Source organism: Fusarium poae, chromosome 1 (genome assembly GCF_019609905.1).
Source record: "Fusarium poae strain DAOMC 252244 chromosome 1, whole genome shotgun sequence".
In the NCBI taxonomy this organism is placed as follows: Eukaryota; Fungi; Ascomycota; class Sordariomycetes; order Hypocreales; family Nectriaceae; genus Fusarium; species Fusarium poae.
Genome location: NC_058399.1, coordinates 7,670,913 through 7,694,358, shown reverse-complemented (window position 1 = coordinate 7,694,358; position 23,446 = coordinate 7,670,913). Strand labels below are relative to the sequence as shown.

General features: G+C 47.7%; 7 protein-coding genes across 7 annotated transcripts; 5 read left to right on the top strand and 2 right to left on the bottom strand.

The window, feature by feature from the left end:
* Positions 1–1,195: 1,195 nt before the first annotated feature.
* FPOAC1_002509 (uncharacterized protein) lies at positions 1,196–5,210 on the top strand (the record flags this gene model as incomplete). The annotated part of the gene is made up of 3 exons (XM_044847088.1): positions 1,196–1,280; positions 1,386–2,597; positions 2,650–5,210. The coding sequence occupies 3 exons, from the start codon at positions 1,196–1,198 to the stop codon at positions 5,208–5,210; spliced, it is 3,858 nt and encodes a 1,285-aa protein (XP_044713004.1).
* A 578-nt stretch (positions 5,211–5,788) lies between these two features.
* Positions 5,789–9,556, top strand: FPOAC1_002508 (uncharacterized protein; the record flags this gene model as incomplete). The annotated part of the gene is made up of 1 exon (XM_044847087.1): positions 5,789–9,556. The coding sequence occupies one exon, from the start codon at positions 5,789–5,791 to the stop codon at positions 9,554–9,556; it is 3,768 nt and encodes a 1,255-aa protein (XP_044713003.1).
* A 474-nt stretch (positions 9,557–10,030) lies between these two features.
* Positions 10,031–11,617, top strand: FPOAC1_002507 (uncharacterized protein; the record flags this gene model as incomplete). The annotated part of the gene is made up of 3 exons (XM_044847086.1): positions 10,031–10,087; positions 10,149–10,218; positions 10,272–11,617. 3 exons carry the CDS (start codon positions 10,031–10,033, stop codon positions 11,615–11,617), a joined length of 1,473 nt encoding a protein of 490 aa, XP_044713002.1.
* A 37-nt stretch (positions 11,618–11,654) lies between these two features.
* On the bottom strand, positions 11,655–12,695 carry FPOAC1_002506 (uncharacterized protein; the record flags this gene model as incomplete). The annotated part of the gene is made up of 1 exon (XM_044847085.1): positions 11,655–12,695. The coding sequence occupies one exon, from the start codon at positions 12,693–12,695 to the stop codon at positions 11,655–11,657; it is 1,041 nt and encodes a 346-aa protein (XP_044713001.1).
* Positions 12,696–13,800: 1,105 nt separating this feature from the next.
* On the top strand, positions 13,801–16,208 carry FPOAC1_002505 (uncharacterized protein; the record flags this gene model as incomplete). Its single annotated transcript, XM_044847084.1, has 3 exons — positions 13,801–13,918; positions 13,987–15,250; positions 15,311–16,208. The coding sequence occupies 3 exons, from the start codon at positions 13,801–13,803 to the stop codon at positions 16,206–16,208; spliced, it is 2,280 nt and encodes a 759-aa protein (XP_044713000.1).
* Positions 16,209–17,339: 1,131 nt separating this feature from the next.
* On the top strand, positions 17,340–19,671 carry FPOAC1_002504 (uncharacterized protein; the record flags this gene model as incomplete). Its single annotated transcript, XM_044847083.1, has 7 exons — positions 17,340–17,357; positions 17,422–17,586; positions 18,207–18,607; positions 18,658–18,680; positions 18,725–19,089; positions 19,140–19,180; positions 19,227–19,671. 7 exons carry the CDS (start codon positions 17,340–17,342, stop codon positions 19,669–19,671), a joined length of 1,458 nt encoding a protein of 485 aa, XP_044712999.1.
* Positions 19,672–20,441: 770 nt separating this feature from the next.
* FPOAC1_002503 (uncharacterized protein) lies at positions 20,442–21,203 on the bottom strand (the record flags this gene model as incomplete). Its single annotated transcript, XM_044847082.1, has 1 exon — positions 20,442–21,203. One exon carries the CDS (start codon positions 21,201–21,203, stop codon positions 20,442–20,444), a length of 762 nt encoding a protein of 253 aa, XP_044712998.1.
* Positions 21,204–23,446: the final 2,243 nt, after the last annotated feature.

The following is a 23,446-nucleotide window of genomic DNA, read 5'->3' as shown; positions in this document are numbered from 1 at the left end:
TAACGGGGAAGCGCCCGATGCAACATGGACTGCAACCATTTCCACCATCTGGTTTTTTATGACCTTTTTTTCGCATCGTGACTTGATCTTTGTACAGCACACCATTACAACACAGAGTCGAGTCGAACGGTCATGGTGACACAGATCTGGTGATGATGAGCTGGTGATGGTCTTTTCCGTCTCTTTCGGTTGCGGACCAATCCTGTTTCTACACCTTTCACGGGTAATTCTACTGGTTGAAAAAGGCGTTTTGCATGGACATGAAGTGGGGAGTGATACCAGGAGAGTAATCGATCGACAAAGGGGCTATGCTTGAGAGTCCGGGTGAAAAGACGGTAGAAGAGTCTGTCACAAGGGGCATCTCACAGGTCAATAGAGACGTCTCTATCAACTTTAAAAAATGGAACCAAATATCTGGATATCCTGATCCTGATCCGTAGGGGATATTGCCTCCGAGGCAACCCATTGCGCCCCCTATAATTCGTGTTGTAACAAGGGGAATTGGAGGAGATCTAGCGTGGATGGGCGGTATTAAGCTTAAAAAACGAGGCTTAGACAATGACGGAATGGAGTTGCTCTGTGGAACCTCGGTGGGGTTTCCATGGAGATTGAGATTGGATTGGAGGAAAGGAACATGTTATTGTGATTTGCTAGGTGTGGTGGCATGGCGGTTAGATGAATTCTTGGCAATGAAACAGTTTTTTGAACGAGATGATGGATGGATGGACACCTACTTTGCTTAGATCTGAGGTCATTCAGACTTGGGAGTAATTCTTGACGTAACACCCCAAGAAATGACCGATTCATGATTATTCTGTCTTGTTCTGTACGGTGAGATAAGTCAGCACTTCTATCTTGGTAGGTGACAAAACCCCCTGTTCTGTGCTAACCGCCAAGGTCTAGCTCGTTTGAAGACATCAAGCAATTATTTCCTTTTGCCCCATTCAGCGCCAATCAATTTGCCCGCCTAGATCTTGGCAGGCCTCGTGGCTGTGGCTGTGTATTGCGGGAAGTGTAAATTCTGTCCCCGGTCAATGTACTATGTTGGCAAGGGTTTACCTATTCAGCTCTCCCAGATATCTTGGCTTTTCTCCTTCTCCTCTTCTCTTTCAATCAATCTTGAATTTCATTTCATTGTGAAAATATCAAAGTTGTTCATCCATGAATTGATTGTCTGAAAATACCATCATCAATCATGGATTCGGACGCCCCGGCCAAACGCCCGAGGGCCCCTACAATTACAGTTGACACAGCTGCTGTAGACACAACACACTCACCCGGTAAAGCTCCAGTGCGATCACCCGCCCGCTCTTTCAACCGACACTCTATTTTCATCCATCACAACATCATCCATCGCCTTCATCAATCACTAACAAACTTCCCAGGAATAGATTCCATCAACGCATCTCCATCTCCTCTAGACGACACAAACACCCTCGCCGTCCCAGCATCAAAGTCACGCGCCGAATCGTGGGCTTCTTCTTCTCCCTCGACCAAAATAGGCACCGACCATGAACAAATATCCCGCGATGTCGAAGCCCTGCGAAAAGGCGATCAGCAGGAAATCCTCAAAGCCGACCCTGGTGAGGAGGATCAGTTTACCGTAGAGAACAACCCATTCGCATTCTCTCCAGGACAGCTCTCGAAGCTCATAAATCCCAAGAATTTGGCCGCATTTGTCGCACTTGGTGGACTACCGGGCCTGGAGAAGGGCTTGAGGACAAATTCGAAAGCCGGATTGAGTCCTGATGAAGGGAAGCTACGCGATGCTGTTTCATTTGAAGAAGCGACTGCGACGACAAAGGAAGGATTCAAGGCTTCACCAACAACAGATGTGCTCCCGTCGACAGAAGCCCACGATGATGGCCATGCAGTAGCCAAAGACGCCTTTCCCGATCGCAAGCGAGTCTACGGCGCCAACCGTCTCCCCGAACCCAAAGCAAAGTCATTCCTTCAACTCGCATGGATTGCTTTACAAGATCACGTTCTTATCCTTTTGTGTATCGCAGCTGTGGTCTCGCTGGCCCTGGGTCTGTACCAGACCTTTGGCGCAACACACCACGAGGGCGCCAAGGTCGAATGGGTAGAGGGTGTCGCTATCATTGTAGCCATCACCATCGTTGTTGTTGTCGGTGCAGCAAACGATTGGCAGAAGGAGCGCCAGTTCCAGAAGCTCAACCAGAAGAAGGAAGATCGTATTGTCAAGGTAACGCGTGCCGGTAAACCCCAGAACATCTCTATTCATGACGTTCTTGTCGGCGACGTGATGCTTCTGGAACCCGGAGATGTTATTCCTGTCGACGGTGTATTTATCTCTGGCCACAACCTTAGTTGTGATGAGTCTTCTGCTACTGGAGAGTCTGACCTGATCAAGAAGGTCGGCGCCGACCAGGTCCTTCACGCTCTTCTCAACGAGCCTGCACCGCAACTCAAGAAGCTTGACCCGTTCATCATCTCTGGTGCCAAGGTTCTCGATGGTGTTGGAACGTTTCTTGTCACTGCTGTTGGTGAACAGTCAAGCTATGGAAAGACAATGATGTCTCTTCGTGATGATCCTGGTCTGACGCCTCTCCAGGCAAAGCTCAACCTCCTCGCTGGTAAGTGTGCATCGCGACAATTGACTCAACACCAATATACTAACTTTACCAGGATACATTGCCAAACTTGGTAGCGCCGCTGGTCTTCTTCTCTTCTTCGTCCTCCTCATCATCTTCCTGGCTGGTCTTCCCAACAACGACGACTCGGGCGAACAAAAGGGTCAATCCTTTTTACAAATCCTCATTACCTCCATCACCGTCATCGTTGTTGCCGTTCCTGAAGGTCTTCCCCTCGCCGTAACACTGTCTCTTGCCTTTGCCACTAAGAAGATGACTCGCGAGAACAACTTGGTGCGACACCTTCAATCGTGTGAGACTATGGGTAACGCCACTGTTATCTGCTCTGACAAGACCGGTACTTTGACCGAGAACGTCATGACTGTTGTAGCTGGCGCTTTGGGTCTTCGAGGTCGTTTCGCTTTTGGCGACTCATCTGTCGAAAAGTCACAGACCTCTTCGCCAACCTCCACCGAAGGCACCGAGATGAACGATACTATCCCCCTCAACCAGTTCTCTGACAAGCTTGACCCCGAATACAAGGATCTCCTCAAGACTGCTGTCACTGTCAACACAACTGCTTTCGAGTCCGATGAAGGCTTCGTTGGTACCAAGACCGAAACCGCCCTTCTCGATTGGGCTCGTCGCTACCTCGGCCTGGGACCTTTGGCTATTGAGCGATCGAACCACCCTGTCACACAGATGTTCCCCTTCAACTCGCAGCGCAAGTGTATGGGTGCCGTCGTCCAGATCCCCGGTCTTACCAAGGATAAGCCCAAGCACCGTCTCTTCATCAAGGGTGCTTCTGAGATTGTTCTCGGCGAATGTACCACCATCCTCGGCGATCCCACACAAGGTCCTTCCACAGAGTCTCTGTCTGACAGCCACAAGGACGGTATCAAGTCTGTCATCTCCAGCTACGCGACAAACTCCCTCCGTACCATTGGTCTTGCATACCGCGACTTCGAATCCTGGCCTCCCGTCCTGACTCTCCGCCCCGAAGATGAAGCCAATACCGACATCGACCTCACTGATCTCGTGCACAACCTCACCTGGATGGGTGTCGTTGGTATCCAAGACCCTGTTCGAAAGGGCGTTCCCGAAGCCGTCATCGATTGTGGTATTGCTTCTGTGAACGTCAAGATGGTCACCGGTGACAACGTCGAAACAGCCCGAGCAATCGCTCTCAACTGTGGTATTCTCACAGAGTCCAACATGTCCGAACCCAATGCTGTCATGCAAGGCTCCGACTTCCGCAAGCTTACCGAGACAGAGCGTTCTACCGTCGTCAAGCAGCTTCGCGTTCTTGCCCGTTCGAGTCCTGAGGATAAGCGTGTTCTTGTCAAGGCTTTGCGCTCTTTGGGTGAGATTGTCGCTGTCACTGGAGATGGTACCAACGATGCTCCCGCTCTCAAGGCTGCCGATGTTGGTTTCTCGATGGGTATCACAGGAACTGAAGTCGCCAAGGAGGCATCTGACATTATTCTCATGGACGATAACTTCTCATCTATCGTGGTCGCCCTTGGTTGGGGACGTGCTATCAATGACTCCGTCAAGAAGTTCCTCCAATTCCAGCTTACCGTCAACATCACCGCTGTCGGCGTGACTTTCGTCTCTGCTGTCTCAGACGACGAGCAAAAGTCCATTCTTAACGCTGTTCAGCTTCTCTGGGTCAACCTTATCATGGACACTTTCGCTGCCCTTGCTCTCGCTACGGATCCTCCTACTGGAAGCCTTCTCCACCGTCAACCTGAATCGCGTACCGCCCCTCTTATTACTACGACCATGTGGAAGATGATCATCGGTCAATCGATCTACCAGCTTATTGTGTGCTTCGTCCTTTGGTTCGGACGCGACCCTATCCTTGGCTACGAGGAGACGGAAGTTCGATCTCTCATCTTCAACATCTTTGTCTTTATGCAGATCTTCAAGCTCGTTAACAGTCGACGTATCGACAACAAGCTCAACATCTTCGAGGGTCTCCACCGTAACCATCTCTTCATGCTCATGATGACGATCATGGCAGCTGGTCAGGTCATCATTATCTTCTTTGGTAGTGATGCCTTTGTTGTGACACGTCTTAATGGCATCCAATGGGCAATCTCCCTGGTTTTGGGCTTCCTGTCCATCCCTATTGGTGTTCTTATCCGTCTGTTCCCTGACGAGTGGTTCGCCGCCATGGTCAACGTTCTCGCTAAGCTCTGGCCTAGCTGGATCCGCTTTTCACGCAAGAAGAAGGATATATCTGAGGAAGAAGGTCAACTTGCCACCGAAAAGCAACTCGAAGGTTACGACATGGACACAGCCCTCCTTGGTATTCGCGACGATCTCGAGTTCCTCAAGCGTGTTCGCGGTGGACGCATGACAGCTCTCAGTGACGCCATGGAACGTTCTCGCGAGAAGATGCGTGAGAAGATGCGTCGCAAGCGTTCCGATTCCCGCCCACGAAGCAAACTCCGAAGCCGCCGCGGTTCATCACGATCGTCTAACAGACCTCCCATCTCACCCATGATGTCCGTCGTTGGCATGCCCGGTATTGTGGCTGCCAGTGTTGCAGGTCTTCAACCAGGACAAATGGGTAACGGCAACGAAAACCCAGATACGCGACAAGCGTAGTGCGTGTTTTTTTACATCATCTTGATTCTTTCCTGCTCCATCTTAGAGATTGGACGAGTGCTGCATATTTTGAGATTCATATTGTACGAGTTCGATCAGAGCAATCTCTCCCTGTTTAATTGTTTGTATGCGAAAACAAAGCCATTATAGAGTGCACGTCAGGAGTTGGTGGTGGTCTGAAATGCAACGGAACGGAACGTCATAATCTGAGCGAAATATCTTTACATATTAATAAGTACAAAAACATGTGTGTGTATATACAATTCTATCATCCTCTATTGTGACATGTGAGTGAAATGCCTACAATCTGCAAAGGATGTGTATCTCTAGTCGCTGGGTCTCTGGGTAAAATTGCGGTGAGGTTGGACCTACTCAGATATTGGCTTCAGACGGATCCACCACATACCTAGCCCTGAACGGCTGTAGCACTAAGTTATCAACATAACAGGGTACTTAGGATGCGAAACCCGACTAACGTTAGCAGGCAGCCAAGCCAGAAATCCACTTCACTCACGTCAGCATTGCTCTGACATCTGTCAACAATCAACACTGGCTAACAGTAAGAAGAGGACCCAGACATGTCTGAGAGAACCATAGAAGCCGCAGGAGAATGGCTTGTAAGTCTCTGCAACGTCGAAGGCTCAATCAACAACAGAGACCAGCTCCTGACACCTCTCGAACAACTCAAATTGGACGAATTCTTCAGTCTTCATGGCCAATCTCCAATATTCAAGCGACATCATGTTGAAGCTATTCGGCGATGTATGTCTAGGGACATCAGACCAGAATACCAACTTGCCCGTGCACTGCTTGAGCGAGATGATACGTGTCGTCTCTTTGAGGATGAGAATGATATCTTGCAAGTAGCCATCAAAAGAGCCAACATGGAACCGGAACTGCTTGGTAAATCACCGCTGAAGTCCAATCCTGAGCTTATGAAAATGGTGAAACTGCTCTTGGCTCATGGAGCGGGTGTAAACTGTCTGGATGGCGATGGATATTCACCTCTTTACTATACTTGTGTTTTGGGATATGCCGACCTCTTTCACTTTCTCATCGCTTCTGGTGCAAACATATCGACTGTGCAGAAGAGAAATGTCCCAGAACAGGTCAAAAAGTTGAGAGAGACCATGGACGACAAATCATTTCACGACAAAGAAGAGACAGTGAATCTTTTAGGGGCTACACTAGACGCTCTGATATCGCCTCAGAACGTCACCAACATGACCTGGGTAGGATGGCCTCCTGGGGTCAACTTCGATAGGCCCCTGTGGGAAATGGATATCGACCTTACATGGGGTGGTATTATACTGTATCTTCTACAACAAGGACTTTCCTTTGCCAAAGACGACTTGGGACTCGTGATGCTCCTTCATATCGCCTGTTATCAAGGATCACAGGAATTTGTCGAAAAGCTCTTGGATTCCGGCATCAAGGCCGACATCCCTGGCCCACGAATAGTAGACGGAGGACAAGGCGAAGGCTCAGCCTGCGGAACGGCTATGCATGCTGCAGCTGCTGACCGAAAATTGGACATTATCAAGACCCTCATTGCTCGTGGTGAAAATGCAGGTCTACGCCGACTTTGCATCTTCAACCGCGGTTCGGTCAATGCACAGATGGCGCCTGTAGAGATTGCAATAGCCACCGGCCAATACGAAGACGACGAGAACCTTCAAGACTTCCTCGAGGGTTTCATAAATGTAGCCGACAATCTTGAAGAGTCCGATCTCGAAGCAGTATTAAATTGGTGTGTTGCGTCTAACGTGCTCGACTTGGCTCAAAACCTTTTGCAGCGTGGTGTTAGGCTGGATGAGATACCTCTCGGAGTCAACAGAGTTGACATGGCACAGCTTCTAATCACACACGGTATCAAGTTGAATGTAGAAGCTTTGCAAAAGGAGGCATTAAGAAAAAACCTTCTAGACTTGCTGCGTTGGTGGGTTGATGGGTATGGTCCCCTGCTACCCCAAGACAAAGCATCATGGGGAAAGATGGCATTCCGGCTAGTCGAAGGACGTTTATCAAATATGAAGACGATCGAGTACCTCATCTATGAATACCCTGGCCCGCATATCGATACGGTTTTCGTCTCACCGTCGAGAAATTTGAAATACTCAGAAGACGACGAAACAACCATAGACGCTAGTTGGCTGTACTTGGCCATTATGAAATGCAACATGAGAGCGACTCGGCTACTCTTAGAGGCAGGGGCTGACCCAAACTGTCCTGGATTGCCCGTGGATGCCGCGGCAGCTATGAAACGAGTCGATCAGCATGGTCTCAGAGAGGTCTCAGAGCGCCTGGAAGTTATCAAAATGATACAAGAAAGGCTTTCTGAGGATGGCAAGTGGAATGTGCCGTCACTCGCTGAGACAAGATTTCACGCAGGTGATGTTATAGCTACAGAGAGGAAAGCTTGGGATAAGAAAGTCAGATGCCTGGTGAAGAACAGACAGGAGGTTCCTGAAGTATTACCAAGTGGAAGAAGAGCTACTCTGCCTCTACCAGCAACAAGCATCGCCTCTCCTACGGATCTCTATAAGCCGTTGGCTAGTACCAGTTCCTTCCGGCTTCTTGAACTTCTCCCCTCAAACAAGATGTTAGATGGTTTGGTCGGCCGCTTGGTGGATAGCGACATCACTCTTCAGCCCAAATACGAGGCTTTGTCTTATGTATGGGGCGACACCAGTCCTGCCAAGTACATCAGCCTTGACGACAAGGACATAGCTATAACCCCGAATTTGCATTCCGCACTAACTCACATTCGGTCTGCGGATAGTGTTAGGACTATTTGGGTTGATGCACTTTGTATTAACCAATCATTCCATGACGAACGAAATCAGCAAGTTAGAATCATGGGTGATATCTACAAATCGGCAAAGCAGGTTATCGTGTGGCTAGGAGACGCTGCTGACGATTCCCATCTCGTTTTTGAGCATCTCGAAGATGATAACATTGAGGAGTCTTCCCCAAACTACCCCGAACAGTTAGAAGCAAAGCGCAAAGCATGGAAAGCGCTTGTCAACAGACCCTGGTTCTTCCGCACGTGGGTAATCCAAGAGATAGCTCTTGCTCGCAGAGCATTAATTATGTGCGGAAAAGACACCACGCTATGGCGGAACATTGAAGCGAGCTGGAAAGACGACTTTTCAAACGGCGCAAAGGGCCTCTCCACGGTGCGCACCTATCCAGGAAACCAACTAGACCACCCAATCTCGGGCTTTGATCCTGATAAGCATGTTTGGAGACTAAGACTTTTGAAGGCTGAGAGTGATCCTGTGAGTATACTTCGTTACAGCCGTGTTTGCGGGACGACGGAGGTGAGGGATAAGATTTATGGAATTCTGGGCTTGTTCAAACCGGGGTTTGTGGAAGTTGATTATGACTTGCCTGTGGAAAGCATCTTTCAGCAGTTCGCGGAGGCGGTTATTCAACTGACTGGGGACCTGAATATCTTGAAGTATGCTGGCGAGTCGCCAAAGTATGAGAACCTCCCATCGTGGGTGCCTGACTTTACCGAAATATCAACAAGAAGCCTTCTTGGAGACAGTTGGTATCCTCCTTGGAGAGCAGATGCTCCGAGCCAGTACGAGATTCGATTCGTGGATGGGAAGAATATCAGTATTCCTCGCGAAGACTTGACCAAAAAGTATCTTCCAGGATTATCTTTCTTGGCGGACAGATCTTTGGTGATAAAAGGCAAGATGGTTGATACGATCCGGTCAGTGAGTGTTGAGCTTCCAAGTGGGACATCCCATGCTCCTGGAACAGAAGCCTTTGGTCTTGTGATGAAAGAGTGGGAAACACTCGCCACAACACTGATTCCTGAATGGGAGTCCTCGGATTCTTCAGTGTCTTCTGCATTTGCTGCTACTATCTCTGCAACCAGTGGATATCAGATCTTCAGTGTTGACATTGGTTTCACCCAGTGGTACCGTCACTGTGGAACAGGAGTACTCGAAGAAGCTGACCCCTCCATGTTTCTCCGCGATCATGAATTTTATCTTTGGTGGTGTGATGTCGGAAAGCCTGATGACCCTGATGATGAAGAGTACGAAGGACTTGGATATCATATTCGCGAGTTTGCTGATGAAATGATGGCTGCTAGCTACGGTCGCTGTCTCTTCACCACAGAGAATGGATCTATGGGCCTTGCGAGCTCTCAGGTGGAAGCAGGCGATCGGATTGTTTACTTTCCTGGCTCATCTGAACCTTTTGCCTTGCGGAAGAGGGAGGACGGGAGGGGGTGGACTTTGGTAGGCGATTGCTATCTGTATGGGCTGGATATCGATGAGCTTTTTCATGATAAGGAACATCTCGGTGAGGATTTTAGTATTTATTAGACTTGTTAGATAGAGGGATTGTTGATGGATAGGATGTCTACATATGTTGTAGTGGGTCAGACCCTTGTGTTGCTCAATGCGATGTCGTTGTCTGCTATTCCATGTATGTCAGATTCTTAAATAATCTCCGACTGTTTATTCTTCAATCAGGTTGGATTTGAAGGGATTCTATTATCCGATACCCAGCTCTTTCTTTATCTTCCCTTTACTTCCATCCATCAAGACTGCAGATCAGTTCAGTACAAGAAGAGACCCATTGTTTCACCAAAGAGTTCCCCTCACAATAGCGTCGTACTATAACCCATACTTGCTTGGTCTTGACTCCAGCACAGCGGGGGTGGCGCATAAATTCTCTCTCGGCTGAATTTTCCCGTTTCACAATGATTGATGTCATGCCTCTCGTCATATATCCTCTGTCACTTCGTACCAAGAAACTATCTTCACTGCTTTGCAACAACATCTATCTGACTGATCATGGGTTCTAAAATTACACCAGAGGCTATCAAGCCTCTTATGCTTATTGATGGTCAAGTATGATCACGGTTTGGTCACCAAATACAACGACATATAGGCTGATGCGTCTTTAATTTAGTTGGTTGAAGCCTCGGACGGAAACTCATTTCCCCTCTTTAACCCAGCAACTGGCGAAAAAGTCACAGACGGTACGGAAGCCTTTACAAGTATAAGCCTCTCACCTGCTAATAATTTCCATTAGTCCCTGAAGCCACAAAAGATGATACCAACAGGGCCGTCGCAGCTGCACAGCGCGCATTCCCAGAATGGTCCGCCATGGACCCTGCCAAACGTGGTAGCTACTTGAAGAAACTCGCTGCCCTCATCAAAGAACACAGCGATGAATTGGCTGTACTCGAAGCCAAGTCCATGGGCCGTCCTTTGGCTGAGTTCTTTGACGGCTACGTCGCTGCCTCTAGCTTCGAGCACTACGCCGAAGCTTGGCCACATATCCAGGGCCAGGCAAGCCTCAACACACCTGGCTATGTCACAATGACTCTGCGTCAGCCTTTCGGTGTTGTCGCGGCCATCATTCCATGGAACGCCTCACTTCTGTTCTTTGCCGGCAAATCAGCTCCTGCTTTGATCACTGGAAACACAGTAGTTGTCAAGTCCAGCGAAAAGGCACCTCTTGGCGCCGCCAAATTCGCTGAGCTCATTCACAAAGCCGGTTTCCCTCCCGGAGTCTTTAACGTTGTGTCTGGCCATGGCAACCCCTCTGGCGCAACACTTGCTTCTCACATGGATGTACGGGCTATCAGCTTCACTGGATCTGGCCCTACTGGCCGCGCAATCCAAGAGGCAGCTGCCAAGTCTAACCTGAAGAAGGTCATCTTAGAGCTTGGCGGTAAATCGCCTGTCATCATCTTCGACGATGCAGACCTTGAGCAGGCTGCTAAGGACACTATGCACAGTATCCAGTGGAACAGTGGTCAGGTCTGCATGGCCAATTCTCGTGTTTATGTGCAGGATTCTATCGCCGACAAGTTCGTCCAGGCTTGCAAGACGGCATTGTCTGCCGCAAAGCCGGGTAACCCCACAGAGAAGGGCATCAATCACGGTCCTCAAGCCGACAAGGTTCAGTACGAAAAGGTCATGTCTTACATCAACGAGGGTAAACAGTCCGGAACCTTGGAACTCGGTGGAAATGGAAACTTGGACAAGACAGGTGGTTTCTTTATCGAACCAACCATCTTTGTAAACACGCCTGAAGACGCCAAGGTCATGAAGGAGGAAATCTTTGGACCTGTTGTCAACATCAACACTATCAAGACAGAAGAGGAGGCTGTCGAAAAGGCAAATGACACGGAGTATGGTCTGTATGCCGCAGTGTATACCAAGAATATCGACAGGGCTATGAGGGTCACCCAGAAACTCAACTCTGGTTATGTAGGAATCAACTGTACTAGTCCTACCACGGCGAAGGACCTGCCTTTTGGAGGGTACAAGTCATCGGGACAGGGCCGAGAAGGTTGGCTCTACAGTTTGGACAACTTCTTGGAGATCAAGAGTGTGATGATGAAGGTTGACAGTGGTCCCAAATTATAAAACAGGCCAAATTGTTCAAGACACAGAATATAACTTATTATCCCTCAAGCATAACCATTCCCCCATTAGCAATTTGAATAAAGTTTGGAACTTCCAAGTTTTTTGCGCCATTCTGCTTTTTCTCTTCCTCAAGAGCCCATTCCATGGACCGTGGAAGGTCAACCGTCCTCGTTACCCATAAGAAGAAGCCTGAGTAGGTAAAATCATTATCGTGATTCAGAATCCAGCTCTTGCTGCCTCCAATCTTTCTGTATAGAGCAAGACCTCCCTTTACTCCCAGTTTACTCACACCATTTATTCCATGACTTTCTTTCAGACCATGCAGCAGGGTCAGGATTTCTGTCTTTGGCTCCGCTTGTAAAAAAGCATCTAGAGGGCCCTGGTCGATGTGTGTACCGTGTGGTGAGATGAGGACGGTTTCGTGTACCCCTTCATGAGTCCAGACCAGGGCGGTACAGAAGTTCAGAATGGCGTGACCCGGTAGACGCATAATGGTCAACCAGTCAGGTAGATGTTCTGGATGAAGTTCCGGCGAGCGCCATGTCTTGGCCGAACTGTCCAAATCGTGACTCAAAGATATAGTCTTAAAATGATTCCACGGTCTGACGATGGCGGCTGCTTCAGGTGTCGCAATGATAGGAATATTAGAGTCGAAGGTTCGGAGGGTTGGTTCATGAACATGATCCAAATAATGGAAAGCAAGAATGATCACGTCGATATTTCCCTTGTAGCCTCCGTCTTTCGTGGTAGATTGCGCGTGGTTTGTCGGCAGATGACATGAAGCAGCTCGTTCAATACCCAGAATGACATCCTCGATACCTTGAACGTCAGTCACCGCTGCCTTGTCACTGAGCGCAATATTAAAGAACCAGCTGTAGAATAAGGATGCGTCGCCTTGTAGCCATGGTTCATACACGATGTGAAAATATGCTTTCCCTGTTGAAACCTGCTCGGCTGTGGGACGAGGAAACGACATTAACCAGCTTGCGTCTCCATTGAGAAGTGTCAAAATAGGTCGTAGCGATTTCTCGCGCAATGTCTCAAGCTTTCTGTATACTTCTTGTCTCGACTCAGACATGGTGGTGATGGCAGAAATGTTACTTGGTAAGATTAGAAAGATGAGCAGTGCATAGAGGGTCACAGGGAGTTAATATATAATCAAGTGGACAATAATAGATCCATCTATTTGAGACTAACAAGAAGTGCATTGATGATGAGAGGCTCGGATCAACATTCGCAAGTTGTCAATTGGCCAGAGACCAGTTGTTTGGCTGATATGCCAAGCATCTGATTGACCAGAGAAGCATCCTTTGTGCTGATCTAGTGAGCACTAAATCCTTCATTCCTATGTTCATGGTCAGACTGACCAGCTGACCGAATTGATGTAGGTACTGCTTATTCGAGCCCAGAATTAAAAGATAAAACAACTCGACGTAACATAACTGAGTACATCTTGTTCAAATATCTTATATACTGCCTATCAACTAGACTAGATATATCCCTGCTTTATCTCCGGTCAGTCGGATCGTCGCCGGTGTTGATTGCCGAAGTTTACCGGCGCTAAAGTCTTATAAACCGGAGTATCTTATCCCAAGTTGGAAGTTGATATTGCGACAGCAGTCTGGATATGGCACAGTTCATCGCTTTAGCTGATAGTAGCCGAGACTTGCAAGGAAAGGTCGTCTGCCTTCCCCCGCATTTCGCTGATATCGCCGGGGTTCGCCAAATGATGGCCGACGTTGCACCAGAACTTATGTGCTGGGTGCTGAAATTAATAAGGACTGGTTCTTTTATACTGCCCCGGACTGGCCTACGCAATCTGGATCTGACTTGATAATTATGTCCGCTATGCGCCGTCACTTATCCGTCTGCGGCCTTGGGATTGATTCCAATGAGGCCACTACTCTGCGATAGCTTCGCGGGGTAAACATGGATACGGTGGAGTGATAGATGCTAAAAGACAGTGACATCGTATAGTAATGAGGAGAAACTATTTAAGGCCTGTCTTTGGCATCTCGCGAATCGCGTGACAGTGACAACTCTCTCATCCTCTTTGTTTAAAGGCTTGGTTGAGAAGGTACTTGCTCCTTAGCTTTGGGATCCCGTTCATTCAAGACGGAGTTGTCATCATGAGGCTCACCATGAAGATTATACCGGTTTTATCTCTATGGTGCACAGCCGTAATGGCAACACTTCCTACATCCTATGATGTCGTCTGGAAAACACCAGGCGTCAATGGCTCGGCTGATTCGATGCCTCTTGGTGGTGGTGATATTGGCTTGAATACATGGTATGAGAATGGTACGTTAATTCTAGTCCCTTGACGTGCTCCAACAAGGTATCTCAATTACTAAATCTGGCAACAACAGGTACCATTCTCTTGTATGTTGCGAAAAGTGGTACTTTTGATGAGAACAACTCTCTTCTTAAACTCGGTCGCATCAGACTATCCCTAGACCCCAACCCTTTCGACATCGACTTTGAGCAAAGGCTTGTCCTGAATGACGGTTACGTCAAGTACACCGGAAAGGACAACGCGACTGCCAAGCTCTGGGTCGACGTATTCAACCCTGTCGTGCACATAGAAGTCGAGAGCTCCGAAAAGATTTCTGCCAGTGTCGCTTATGAAAACTGGCGATACGAAAACCGACCCATCGTCAACGAAGAGCGTAACCAGGGTTCCTGGGGCATATATACCTCCAAGGTTGCCAATGGGACTACATACGCTGATAAGATCAGCTTCCACGAGAACGGCGTGTTGATGAGCCACCGTAACGAGAAACTTGATCTTTGGAACTTTCAACTTAAGCAACAGGGACTTGAGAAGTACGGTGATGAGATGTACAACCCCATGCGTAACAATGAATTTGGTATCTTTGTTCATTCTGAGCAGCTCAAGCCTGGCGCCATCTCCGACGGCCACTACGTCAACACAACTTACAAAGCTTGGAATCTTGAAAGCAAGGCTCCTAGAAAGTCTTTCAAAGTCTCACTATCCATGCACCAAGCCCAGACCAAGGACCATGACGAGTGGTACAAGGGTCTCAAGAAGGTCATCAAGTCCGCAGTCAAGAACACCCAGGAAGCCACTCTCACCTGGTGGCACGAATACTGGGCTCGATCATACATTATCATAAATGAAGACAAGGGAGAGAAAGACGCAGGGTTCCAGGTCGGGAAGAACTACCAGATCTGGCGCTTCCTTATGGGCTGCAACGCCAAAGGCACATGGCCGACCAAATTTAACGGTGGTCTCTGGACTTTTGATCCTGTTTTTGTCAACCCTTATCGACCTTATACACCCGACTACAGACGATGGGGTGGAGGCACATTCACTGCCCAGAACCAGCGTCTGCTATACTGGCCCCTATTGAGATCTGGAGACTTTGATACCATGACGCAGCAGTTTGACTTTTACAAGCGCATCACTCCGAATGCGGTTCTGAGAGGAAAGGTATACCAGAACATCGATGCAGCGTATTTCTTGGAGCAGATTGACAACACGGGTTTGTCCAATGTGTTTGAGTATAATGCCCAGTGGTATGACGATGATGCCAACACACCTCGCCCAGACTTTTTTCCTCATGGCGAGTTGTGGAACGTTTGGTTGAACCACATGCAGGATACTGCCAAGTAAGTATTCTAGAGACGGCAAAGGTGAAATGTTTTTGATGAGACTAACAGTCCCTGTAGTGAATTCGCCGACATGATTCTACAGGCCAATATTTACTCCGGTTACGACGTCAAGCCTTATCTCGAATTTATTGAGCACCAGCTCGCTTGGTTCGATAAGTACTATACTCGCGAAATGCTCAAACGCAACCCTTGGCCATTGACTGGCATTGCTGGCAACGAGTCACTCGTCATCTACCCTGGTTCAGCCGCTGAGACATACAAAGAGGCATATAATCCTGTCTCTACCCTGGCTGGTCTGCGCCAAGTCATCAAAGATCTCCTCATCGTGGACGAGTTTGCACTTCAGAACAAGACGTACTACCAAAGATATCTTGACAAGATCCCAGGCAATACACTCCGTCAACAACAGGGACATACATGCATTGCTCCTGCAGAAGCATACACGCGTGTTCAAAACAGTGAAGTACCCCAGCTGTACACTGTCTTCCCCTGGCCTGAATACGGCCTTGGTCTTCCCAACCTCACCTATGCCATCAACACATATCTCTATGACACAGAGACAGTCATTTACCATGGCAACAATGGCTGGAAGCAAGATGTTATCTGGCTTGCGCGTATGGGCTTCACTGCAAATGCAACAGCCATGACAGAAGAGCGATACGTGCCCAGCAAAGTATGCAAGTTTCCTGTTTTCAAGGGGCCCAATTTTGACTGGACACCTGATCTGAACCACTATGGGGCTGCAGCTATCGGACTACAGGAACAACTTATCCAGACCTTTGCAGGGGATGATATTAGACTGCTTGCTGCGTGGCCTGATAGTTGGGATGTTCGGTTCAAGGTTTGGGCGCCACATAATACTACGGTTGAGGGCACTGCCAAGAAGGGTGTCATGAAAGAATTTGTGGTTTTGCCAGAGTCTCGCAAGAAGGATGTCATCATTGGACAAGATTAGACTAGATTTCAGAGGCTTCTGGATTGCATCCTTAGAGCAGGTCCAGCGCATCGTAATTATCTAGTAAATTTACGTCGTCCATAGACATTAGAATATCACGCAAAGGAGCAAAGCAAATCGATATTTCGCTCTTAGTATATTGAGTTTATAGTAAACCGACTGTTGATATCGTTGACTGATACGTTGTTGCTCAACTTAAACGTAGACTCAACTGAGGTAGGATTCGATCAAGCGACAGGGCAGAGAATCTTATCTAAACGCTTTATCGACATCTACGATGCATGGAAATCCCCACTGGTTATGCTTTTTTTACAGTACATATGCTTATTGCAATTTGACCCCTGCAAACTTTTAGTAATACATGACCGTTTCAGAATCCTATAGATGATTTGCAACTACTGACAAACGTTGCCTACTTGCAGTAACTTGGTCTAGATATCTAGACTACTACGACTCTAGTATATCAACCATGTCATAGAAACAAAAGAGCTGCAAATGTTTCTGTGGATAGTAACAACTGAATCATATTCGCTGAACTGAGCAAGTCGAGCCTTTTGTAGGAAGTAAAGACGCCGGACTACAAGCTGGCCCACAAACACCAGTCTCCATGCGTTCAGCCGCAGCAGGGCCGTCGGGCAATCCTCCTACTCCGCCTGGACCAGGACGCATCTTGAACGGGAAACACGTATGATCCCGTCCCTGTACAATTCCTTATCTGATCCGGAAGGATTCTGGATATATGGGTCTGGCTGGGACCTGGGATTTATTGAGGAGAAGGAGACCAATCAGAATAGCCCAATAAGGCGATGAAGACTGAGACCTTGAGGTTTACATTAGTTTTGACTTCAACCAATACGAAAATCTTGCAGTTGGTCCTCCCGACCTTCCATTTGTAGTATGTTACATAGTAGGATCAACTCTAGACTTGAATCAAGACGGGTTATACTTTTAGACATGAAGTTGGGCTTGTGGTCACAAAGTAGGAAATGAGGAAGGCTATAACCAATTCTGAAATTCTATAAATCTAGCATCTCCCGACATGATTAGTTTTACTTCACTCTTCTCTACCATCACTCAAATCCTCCTCTACAAATTCTCACCACAACTACAACAACTCAAACAACCGCCAAAATGCGCGCCACTACCATTGTAGGCTCACCTTCTCCAATATCGTGCCTCTATAAGCCTGAGACTGACATAGAGATATCTCTAGCTTACTACCCTCTTCGCCGTTGCCGCCAGCGCTGCCGCCCTGCCTGCTGATGCCGAGACTGCCACCATCCAAGTTGATGTTGATGCTCATGCTAAAACTCTTGCTACCGCTCTTGAGAAGCGCGGCAACTGCGACCATGGCTACTTCGACTGTGTCAACAGCCAGGTAATCTTCTGCAACTTTCTCGGCATTTGTGGTGGTGGTATCTCTGCCATCGCGTGTACACAGCAGTGCATTCAGAGGGTTAATGAAGACTGTCGCCGTTGGTGTAAATAAGCTAGTGGGGGGAGACTAGAAAGATGTCGGAAAGTTGTAACATCTGCCGGGTTAAAGTACCACGCTGGATTGGGAACGAAATAAATACAATACGGGTTATCTTCTGGTGTTCCAGCAACTCTGGTACGACCAGTCTTCTCAGATATGAAAAGCCACAACTGTTTCTGAATGAATGACTCGCAATGTGATAGGTTGTAGCCCGGGTTGCCCAAGGAATAAAGCTTTACATACCGATCATCGCAATCCTGTTGCAGATCCCTTCTCGCTAAGCTCTATTGGCTTAGAATCATAATGCCGCTGTCCGTTTTTGTCGTTGTGGCTTGCTCAACTCAGTTAGTGCGTAGACGTAATGAGCCAGTCACCAAACGTCAAGGCATTCTTGAGACATTTGTGTCAGTTTACCACCGCGAGCAAACGCCCATTGACACGTTGGATGTTATTAAACTTTGACGTTTCGGCGTCTTCCTATCAGCTGCTATACCCAATTCTATTCGACACTTCTAGAAAAGGCTACTCTTCTTACTATTAGCGACCGTCAGGCGTTGATTGCCAAGACAAGTCAACAGTACTTAACAATTCTGTTCCCCCTTCCAGTTGCCAAGTTTTGCTTACACACCTTGATCAATGTTTCTCTCACGACAAGTATGGGCCAATACGGCTACTTGATACCGGACCGGTACGTCCGGGAAGTCCCGAATGAAGTCGACATGAATACGGCCAGCATCTTTTGGGGCTTCTCTCTCTGCGCTGCAGTTTTTACATTGGCAAAGGGTACACAGCAGAGTTGGCGTGCGTGGAAAAGACGACATCGCGTCACGGCCTATGTGGGAATGATATGGGTGGTTTGGTTGAGCAGTATGGTCCTTGGATGTTTAGCTTGGGGATTCCAGCGACAGTACATCGCACCTAGGTCAGTTTTAGTGGTATTGATACTCTTGTTTTATGCTGACACCACACCAGCTTTGGCTTTTATTTCTCGGTTGGTCCGTTTCTCTTCCACTCTTTGCGTTGGGATCTAACAAATTAGCATTCTTCTGGGCATTGCAAGTCCAATTTCTTCTTCAAATCATCATCAACCGAATTGGTCTTTTAATGGTGTCCAAAGCTCGCGCCACACGCCTTAAATGGATCGTTTTTGCGATAATACTGCTGGTGAATATTAGCGTATTTGTTATTTGGATGCCAGCCCGTCTTCAGATTAACGACCGATGGATCCGACTAAATGCGATATGGGACCGTTGCGAAAAGGTTATCTTTGCTGTCGTTGATGGTGTTTTGAACGGCTACTTTGTTTACTTGGTTCGATCGCGACTTATTGAGAATGGATTAACCAAGTACATCCCACTTTATCGAATGAATATCGGACTTATCGGTTTATCTCTCTCGTTAGACGTAAGGAATCCAAGGTCTAGGGGTTTTGGTCCGCTGACACATTCTGACAGATCGTTTTGGTGGGACTTATGTCGTTGCCAAGCAGCCTGGTGTAGGTATTGAATTCGTATCTTGATGCTTATCGCTGACAGTTGCAGCTACCTCTCATTCCATCCAGTGGCGTACCTGTTGAAACTCCAAATCGAGATGAAAATGGCCGAGCTCATCACCAAGATTGTCCGCTCTTCAGGTACCCGGGGCTCGGATGAGATGTACTACCACAGTTCCAACATAGCAAACGCACACCAGAGACAGATGGCGTCTACTGCTAAAGCCAAGACCGACGGGCCATTGACAGGAACTCAAGGGGCGATGCGAGGCAGAAACACGACACTGATAGAAGGTGGTGATCTTGGTGAACTTGAAAGCTCGCTAGAGACAGCGCGGAGTGGAAGGGATAATCTGAGTGGAATTGTGAGGACTATTGAGACGACGGTGGACAGCTCGCCCGCTCACGTCGAACCCAGTTCTCCTACCGAAGCTAAGCATAGTGAATACGCACAAAGCACAGCAAGTTCGACATTTGTACTAGCTGGCAGATGAGATCACGGCCCTTTAATCTAACAATAACAAATGATCTAAGTGTCTACTCTAAAGTGACATAAAATGACATAGAAATTCTTCCCTCGTTTCTTCGGTAACCAACACTGGAACGCGAATATCTCTTTCTGCCGAAGGGCCATCTATTGCCAATATTTTGATACTGTCTCATCCATTTTGCACGCTCACGCCACACAGTGGCAATCTTGTCCCGGACAACCTACTCCCTGAAGATCAGCAGCGTCCTTTTCCCCGTTTCGTAACTTACTTCACCTATTATCCTCTTATTCTATGTCATCGATGGACAACCACCCGCTTGGAAATGCCTGGCCACTGATCCAACTCTCTACTGATAGGCACGATACCAGTCGGTACGTTAGATCTGTATTGGGGGTTCCCAAGATGACGATCTAACAGTGGACGGTACTTGAAGAATAACCAGCCCTCCAGTCTCCGGCACATCTGAAGGAGGCCCGGGCCGAGGAGAAGCAAAGTGGGAAGGGGAGGGCGTCTTTTTATAACCCTTATATTCTTATAGGAAGACAGTCACACATGGCTATTAATAAATTGTTTTCTTTCTTAATCATGTTACATTTAAGGTCCAGAAGGCCAAGAGCGACAGGCCATCAGTCAATCGATTGTCGTTCTTATCAGGTAGACACGGCATTAAGTTTTAATTTATGATCAAGCGCTTCCGTCAATAAATAGCTTTCTATGAACCTGAACCCTTCCACAGTTGTCCCGTCAAAGTACCTAAATTCCAGACGTCAACTCTACAGAGCCAAGACAACGGCACCGGCAACAGCAGCAAGAACACCAGCGGCCTTGACCATGACCCCAGCACCAGCGTTGTCAACATCGACAGCAGTAGGCTTAGCAGTACCGTCGGAAGTTCCATCAGAGTCGGTTCCAGTAGCAGTTCCATTAGACTTGTGAGTTGAGACAGCAGGGGCCGAGGTGATTGTCGTCAGCTTGGAAGAGACAGTACCAGTGTAAGAGAAATCCTCAGTGATGGTCTCTCCATCAGTACCAATAGTAGACCAATTAGTCTCTTCTGGCAAAGCAGTACCGGTGTAAGAGAAATCCTCAGTAATAGTCTCTCCATCAGTACCAATTGTAGACCAGTTAGTCTCTTCGGGCAAAGCAGTACCGGTGTAATCGCCAGTGGCAGTCTCATCACTATCAGAGTACCAGACACCCGAAAGCAGAACGTATCCAGAGCTGGTTTTGGGCGTAGGGGTCTCGGGGGCCATGGGGTCGCTTTCTAGGAACCTGGGCGTCACGGTCTCGGTGCCCTTGTACAGAGGACATCCAGGAACGCTCTTGGGAGGAGCACGACCTCCTCCGCAGTCGACACCTTCGCAAATCTCGAGCGTGTCAGAGACGTACCACATGACTCGCTCGTATGTGTTTCCATATCCAGGCTCGGGTCTGACGGTGACGGTGCTGGTGAAAGATGTACAGCCTTCAATGTCTGTTTTGGCCGCAATGGGAAGGGCGTAAAGGAGGGCAGCAAGGGCGATAGATCGAGCCATTTTGAAGATTCTTGTTTTTTGGTAACGAATGTATAGTGTTATAAACGACTGTATAGGTTTGAAGAACCGTAAGTAGATGGTAACGAATGTGAGTTTGTTGAAACTTGAGTCTTCACCTGCTTCTTTTTCGCGGACTAGCAATCTTCTTAAAGCCCCTGCCAAGAAGTGAGCTGCAGTATAGAATGTTCGAATCTCACCACTGCGGCCCAATTGTCACGCCGTTGGTCCGTCCAAACTCGCGCTATTTTGATCCTTCTCGGCCTCTTGCAGGGGGGGCTCAGCCTCGACTTCATAAGCGATGGTGCCGCTATCCGCAAATAAGACATGCCAAGACAATCATTACCACAAGGATTTGTTGCCCTACAAGGCCGCAGCCCACGGTTGAACAGAAATACTTGATCATTTTGTTGGGCGATTAGGTAGCCAACATGTTTGAGTAATTGCATCACCCCCATCCAAGAAGCCTCCGAGACCAATTTAGCAACAATATTTCTCGTATCCCTAGACCTAACACTAACCAATCTGGCTCCTTCCAATGGCACCGCTCAGATGTGACAACAAGGCCCATGTCTAAGCCTCCAGCATGCGCCTGGAATTGAATGCAGCGTAGTGGGTGGTAGAAAAGATGACCTCTTGTCTTTAGAGTACAAACACAAATGACCTAAGATTATAGCCTGAAAAGCATAAGGTGACCTGCTAGTTTTTTCCCTTACACCTTAAGCAGTCGAATTTTCTACTACCCTAAGGAGTGACCTCTCGCTATGCAACGTATCATCATTGACTAACAGGGTTCACGTTCCTTCGAGATCGCTACCACTCATCTCGTAATGAAAAATAAGTCACCGCCCTTTTGAGAGACGGCATTGATAAATCGCAATCAAATTATATGTACAAGAGAAAGAAGGAGTCTGTCTTAAATCCCTCCCTATCCTATAAAACCCTCCTATCACGTTCATGCCGGGCCATCCCCATCATTCAAGATGAGGTATGCGCCGCTGACCTTCTGACCAACATCTGCGAACGGCCCGTCAAAATAACGACAGTAGTTAGGGGGTCAAAAAACAATACGGGCCAGACTTGTGTCTTTCCATGCATGTCTTTTGGTCAATATCAGAGTCACTGTTGTGATTGTGGCTAGCACTAGCAAAGCCAACGTTGGCATCCTGAACTCTGTTGGGTTTATTGTTGTCACAGTGGTAACGACTTGTGTATAACTACCTATCGGTTGGTGTCACAGTGTCATCATTTGTAGGCGTATGCTACAACCCCTAGAAAGAAGAAGAAATGACCATAATTTCGCCAACGTTATAGAGAGCGATGTTGGCTGGAGACGTGGCTTGAAACAAACAACACGGAGAACAGAGACTCGTGGGGAGGCGAGCTTTAAAAGGAGATTTAGAATCGGATCCAACGTTGTCTTCAGCCCTAAGCTAAGGTGTTGGCCGACATTATCTGAAGCATTGTAGTTTATCTCGGATTACAACCAACCTGGATGTTGCGATCTAACTAAGACAGGTAGACAGACCAGTTGACTGCAATGTCGCTGAGATAGCAGTCAACTCGTTTTACTGCTTATATGTCTGGTCACTAGTGAAGATGTAGCAAGAGCAACATCCTATCGGTCCCTTTTGTTACTGCACTTTTCCCTTCTATATGGGTCTAATATCTTGGTATATATACAGCTTTCTAAATTGTCACTTTCAAGATTTGTTGGTGCTGGCTGGAATTCTAGACCTGTCGCAATATACGAGAAGGAGATGGGCTCAGGCATGTATTATTTAAATTCAATAGTCCTCCACCTAAGGTAATGAGTCTGTATAATGAGTTCTGACCAGAATCTGAAGCTTCATCACTCTTGGTTGAGCTCCGATTTCGGAATGAAGCCAGCAAATGTCAAAGTAAGTCTTAACTCAACTCTCACGCAGAGTTGACGTACTGATCTGGTGATAGGCGCCACTCAATTATGAGTGTCTCCAGTCATGTAGTGGTGACCAATGGCCAGCTTATGGAGCTATGTCAGAGAGTGTAAATCCAGTATATTCAATACCTGCGTTCGATCTGGCAACGAGAGTGAACTGTTCCTTTTACCTATCTACTTGGCAAGGCTGTCCCCGCTCTTGGCACAGTTAACAGATCTTCATTCGCACCAACTGAGGGGTATATTACATACTTATGTGACATTACTGTTGAATGTTACACCACAGTTGTTGTCCTACTACCCCTCGCAGTCTTCGGAACCCGAG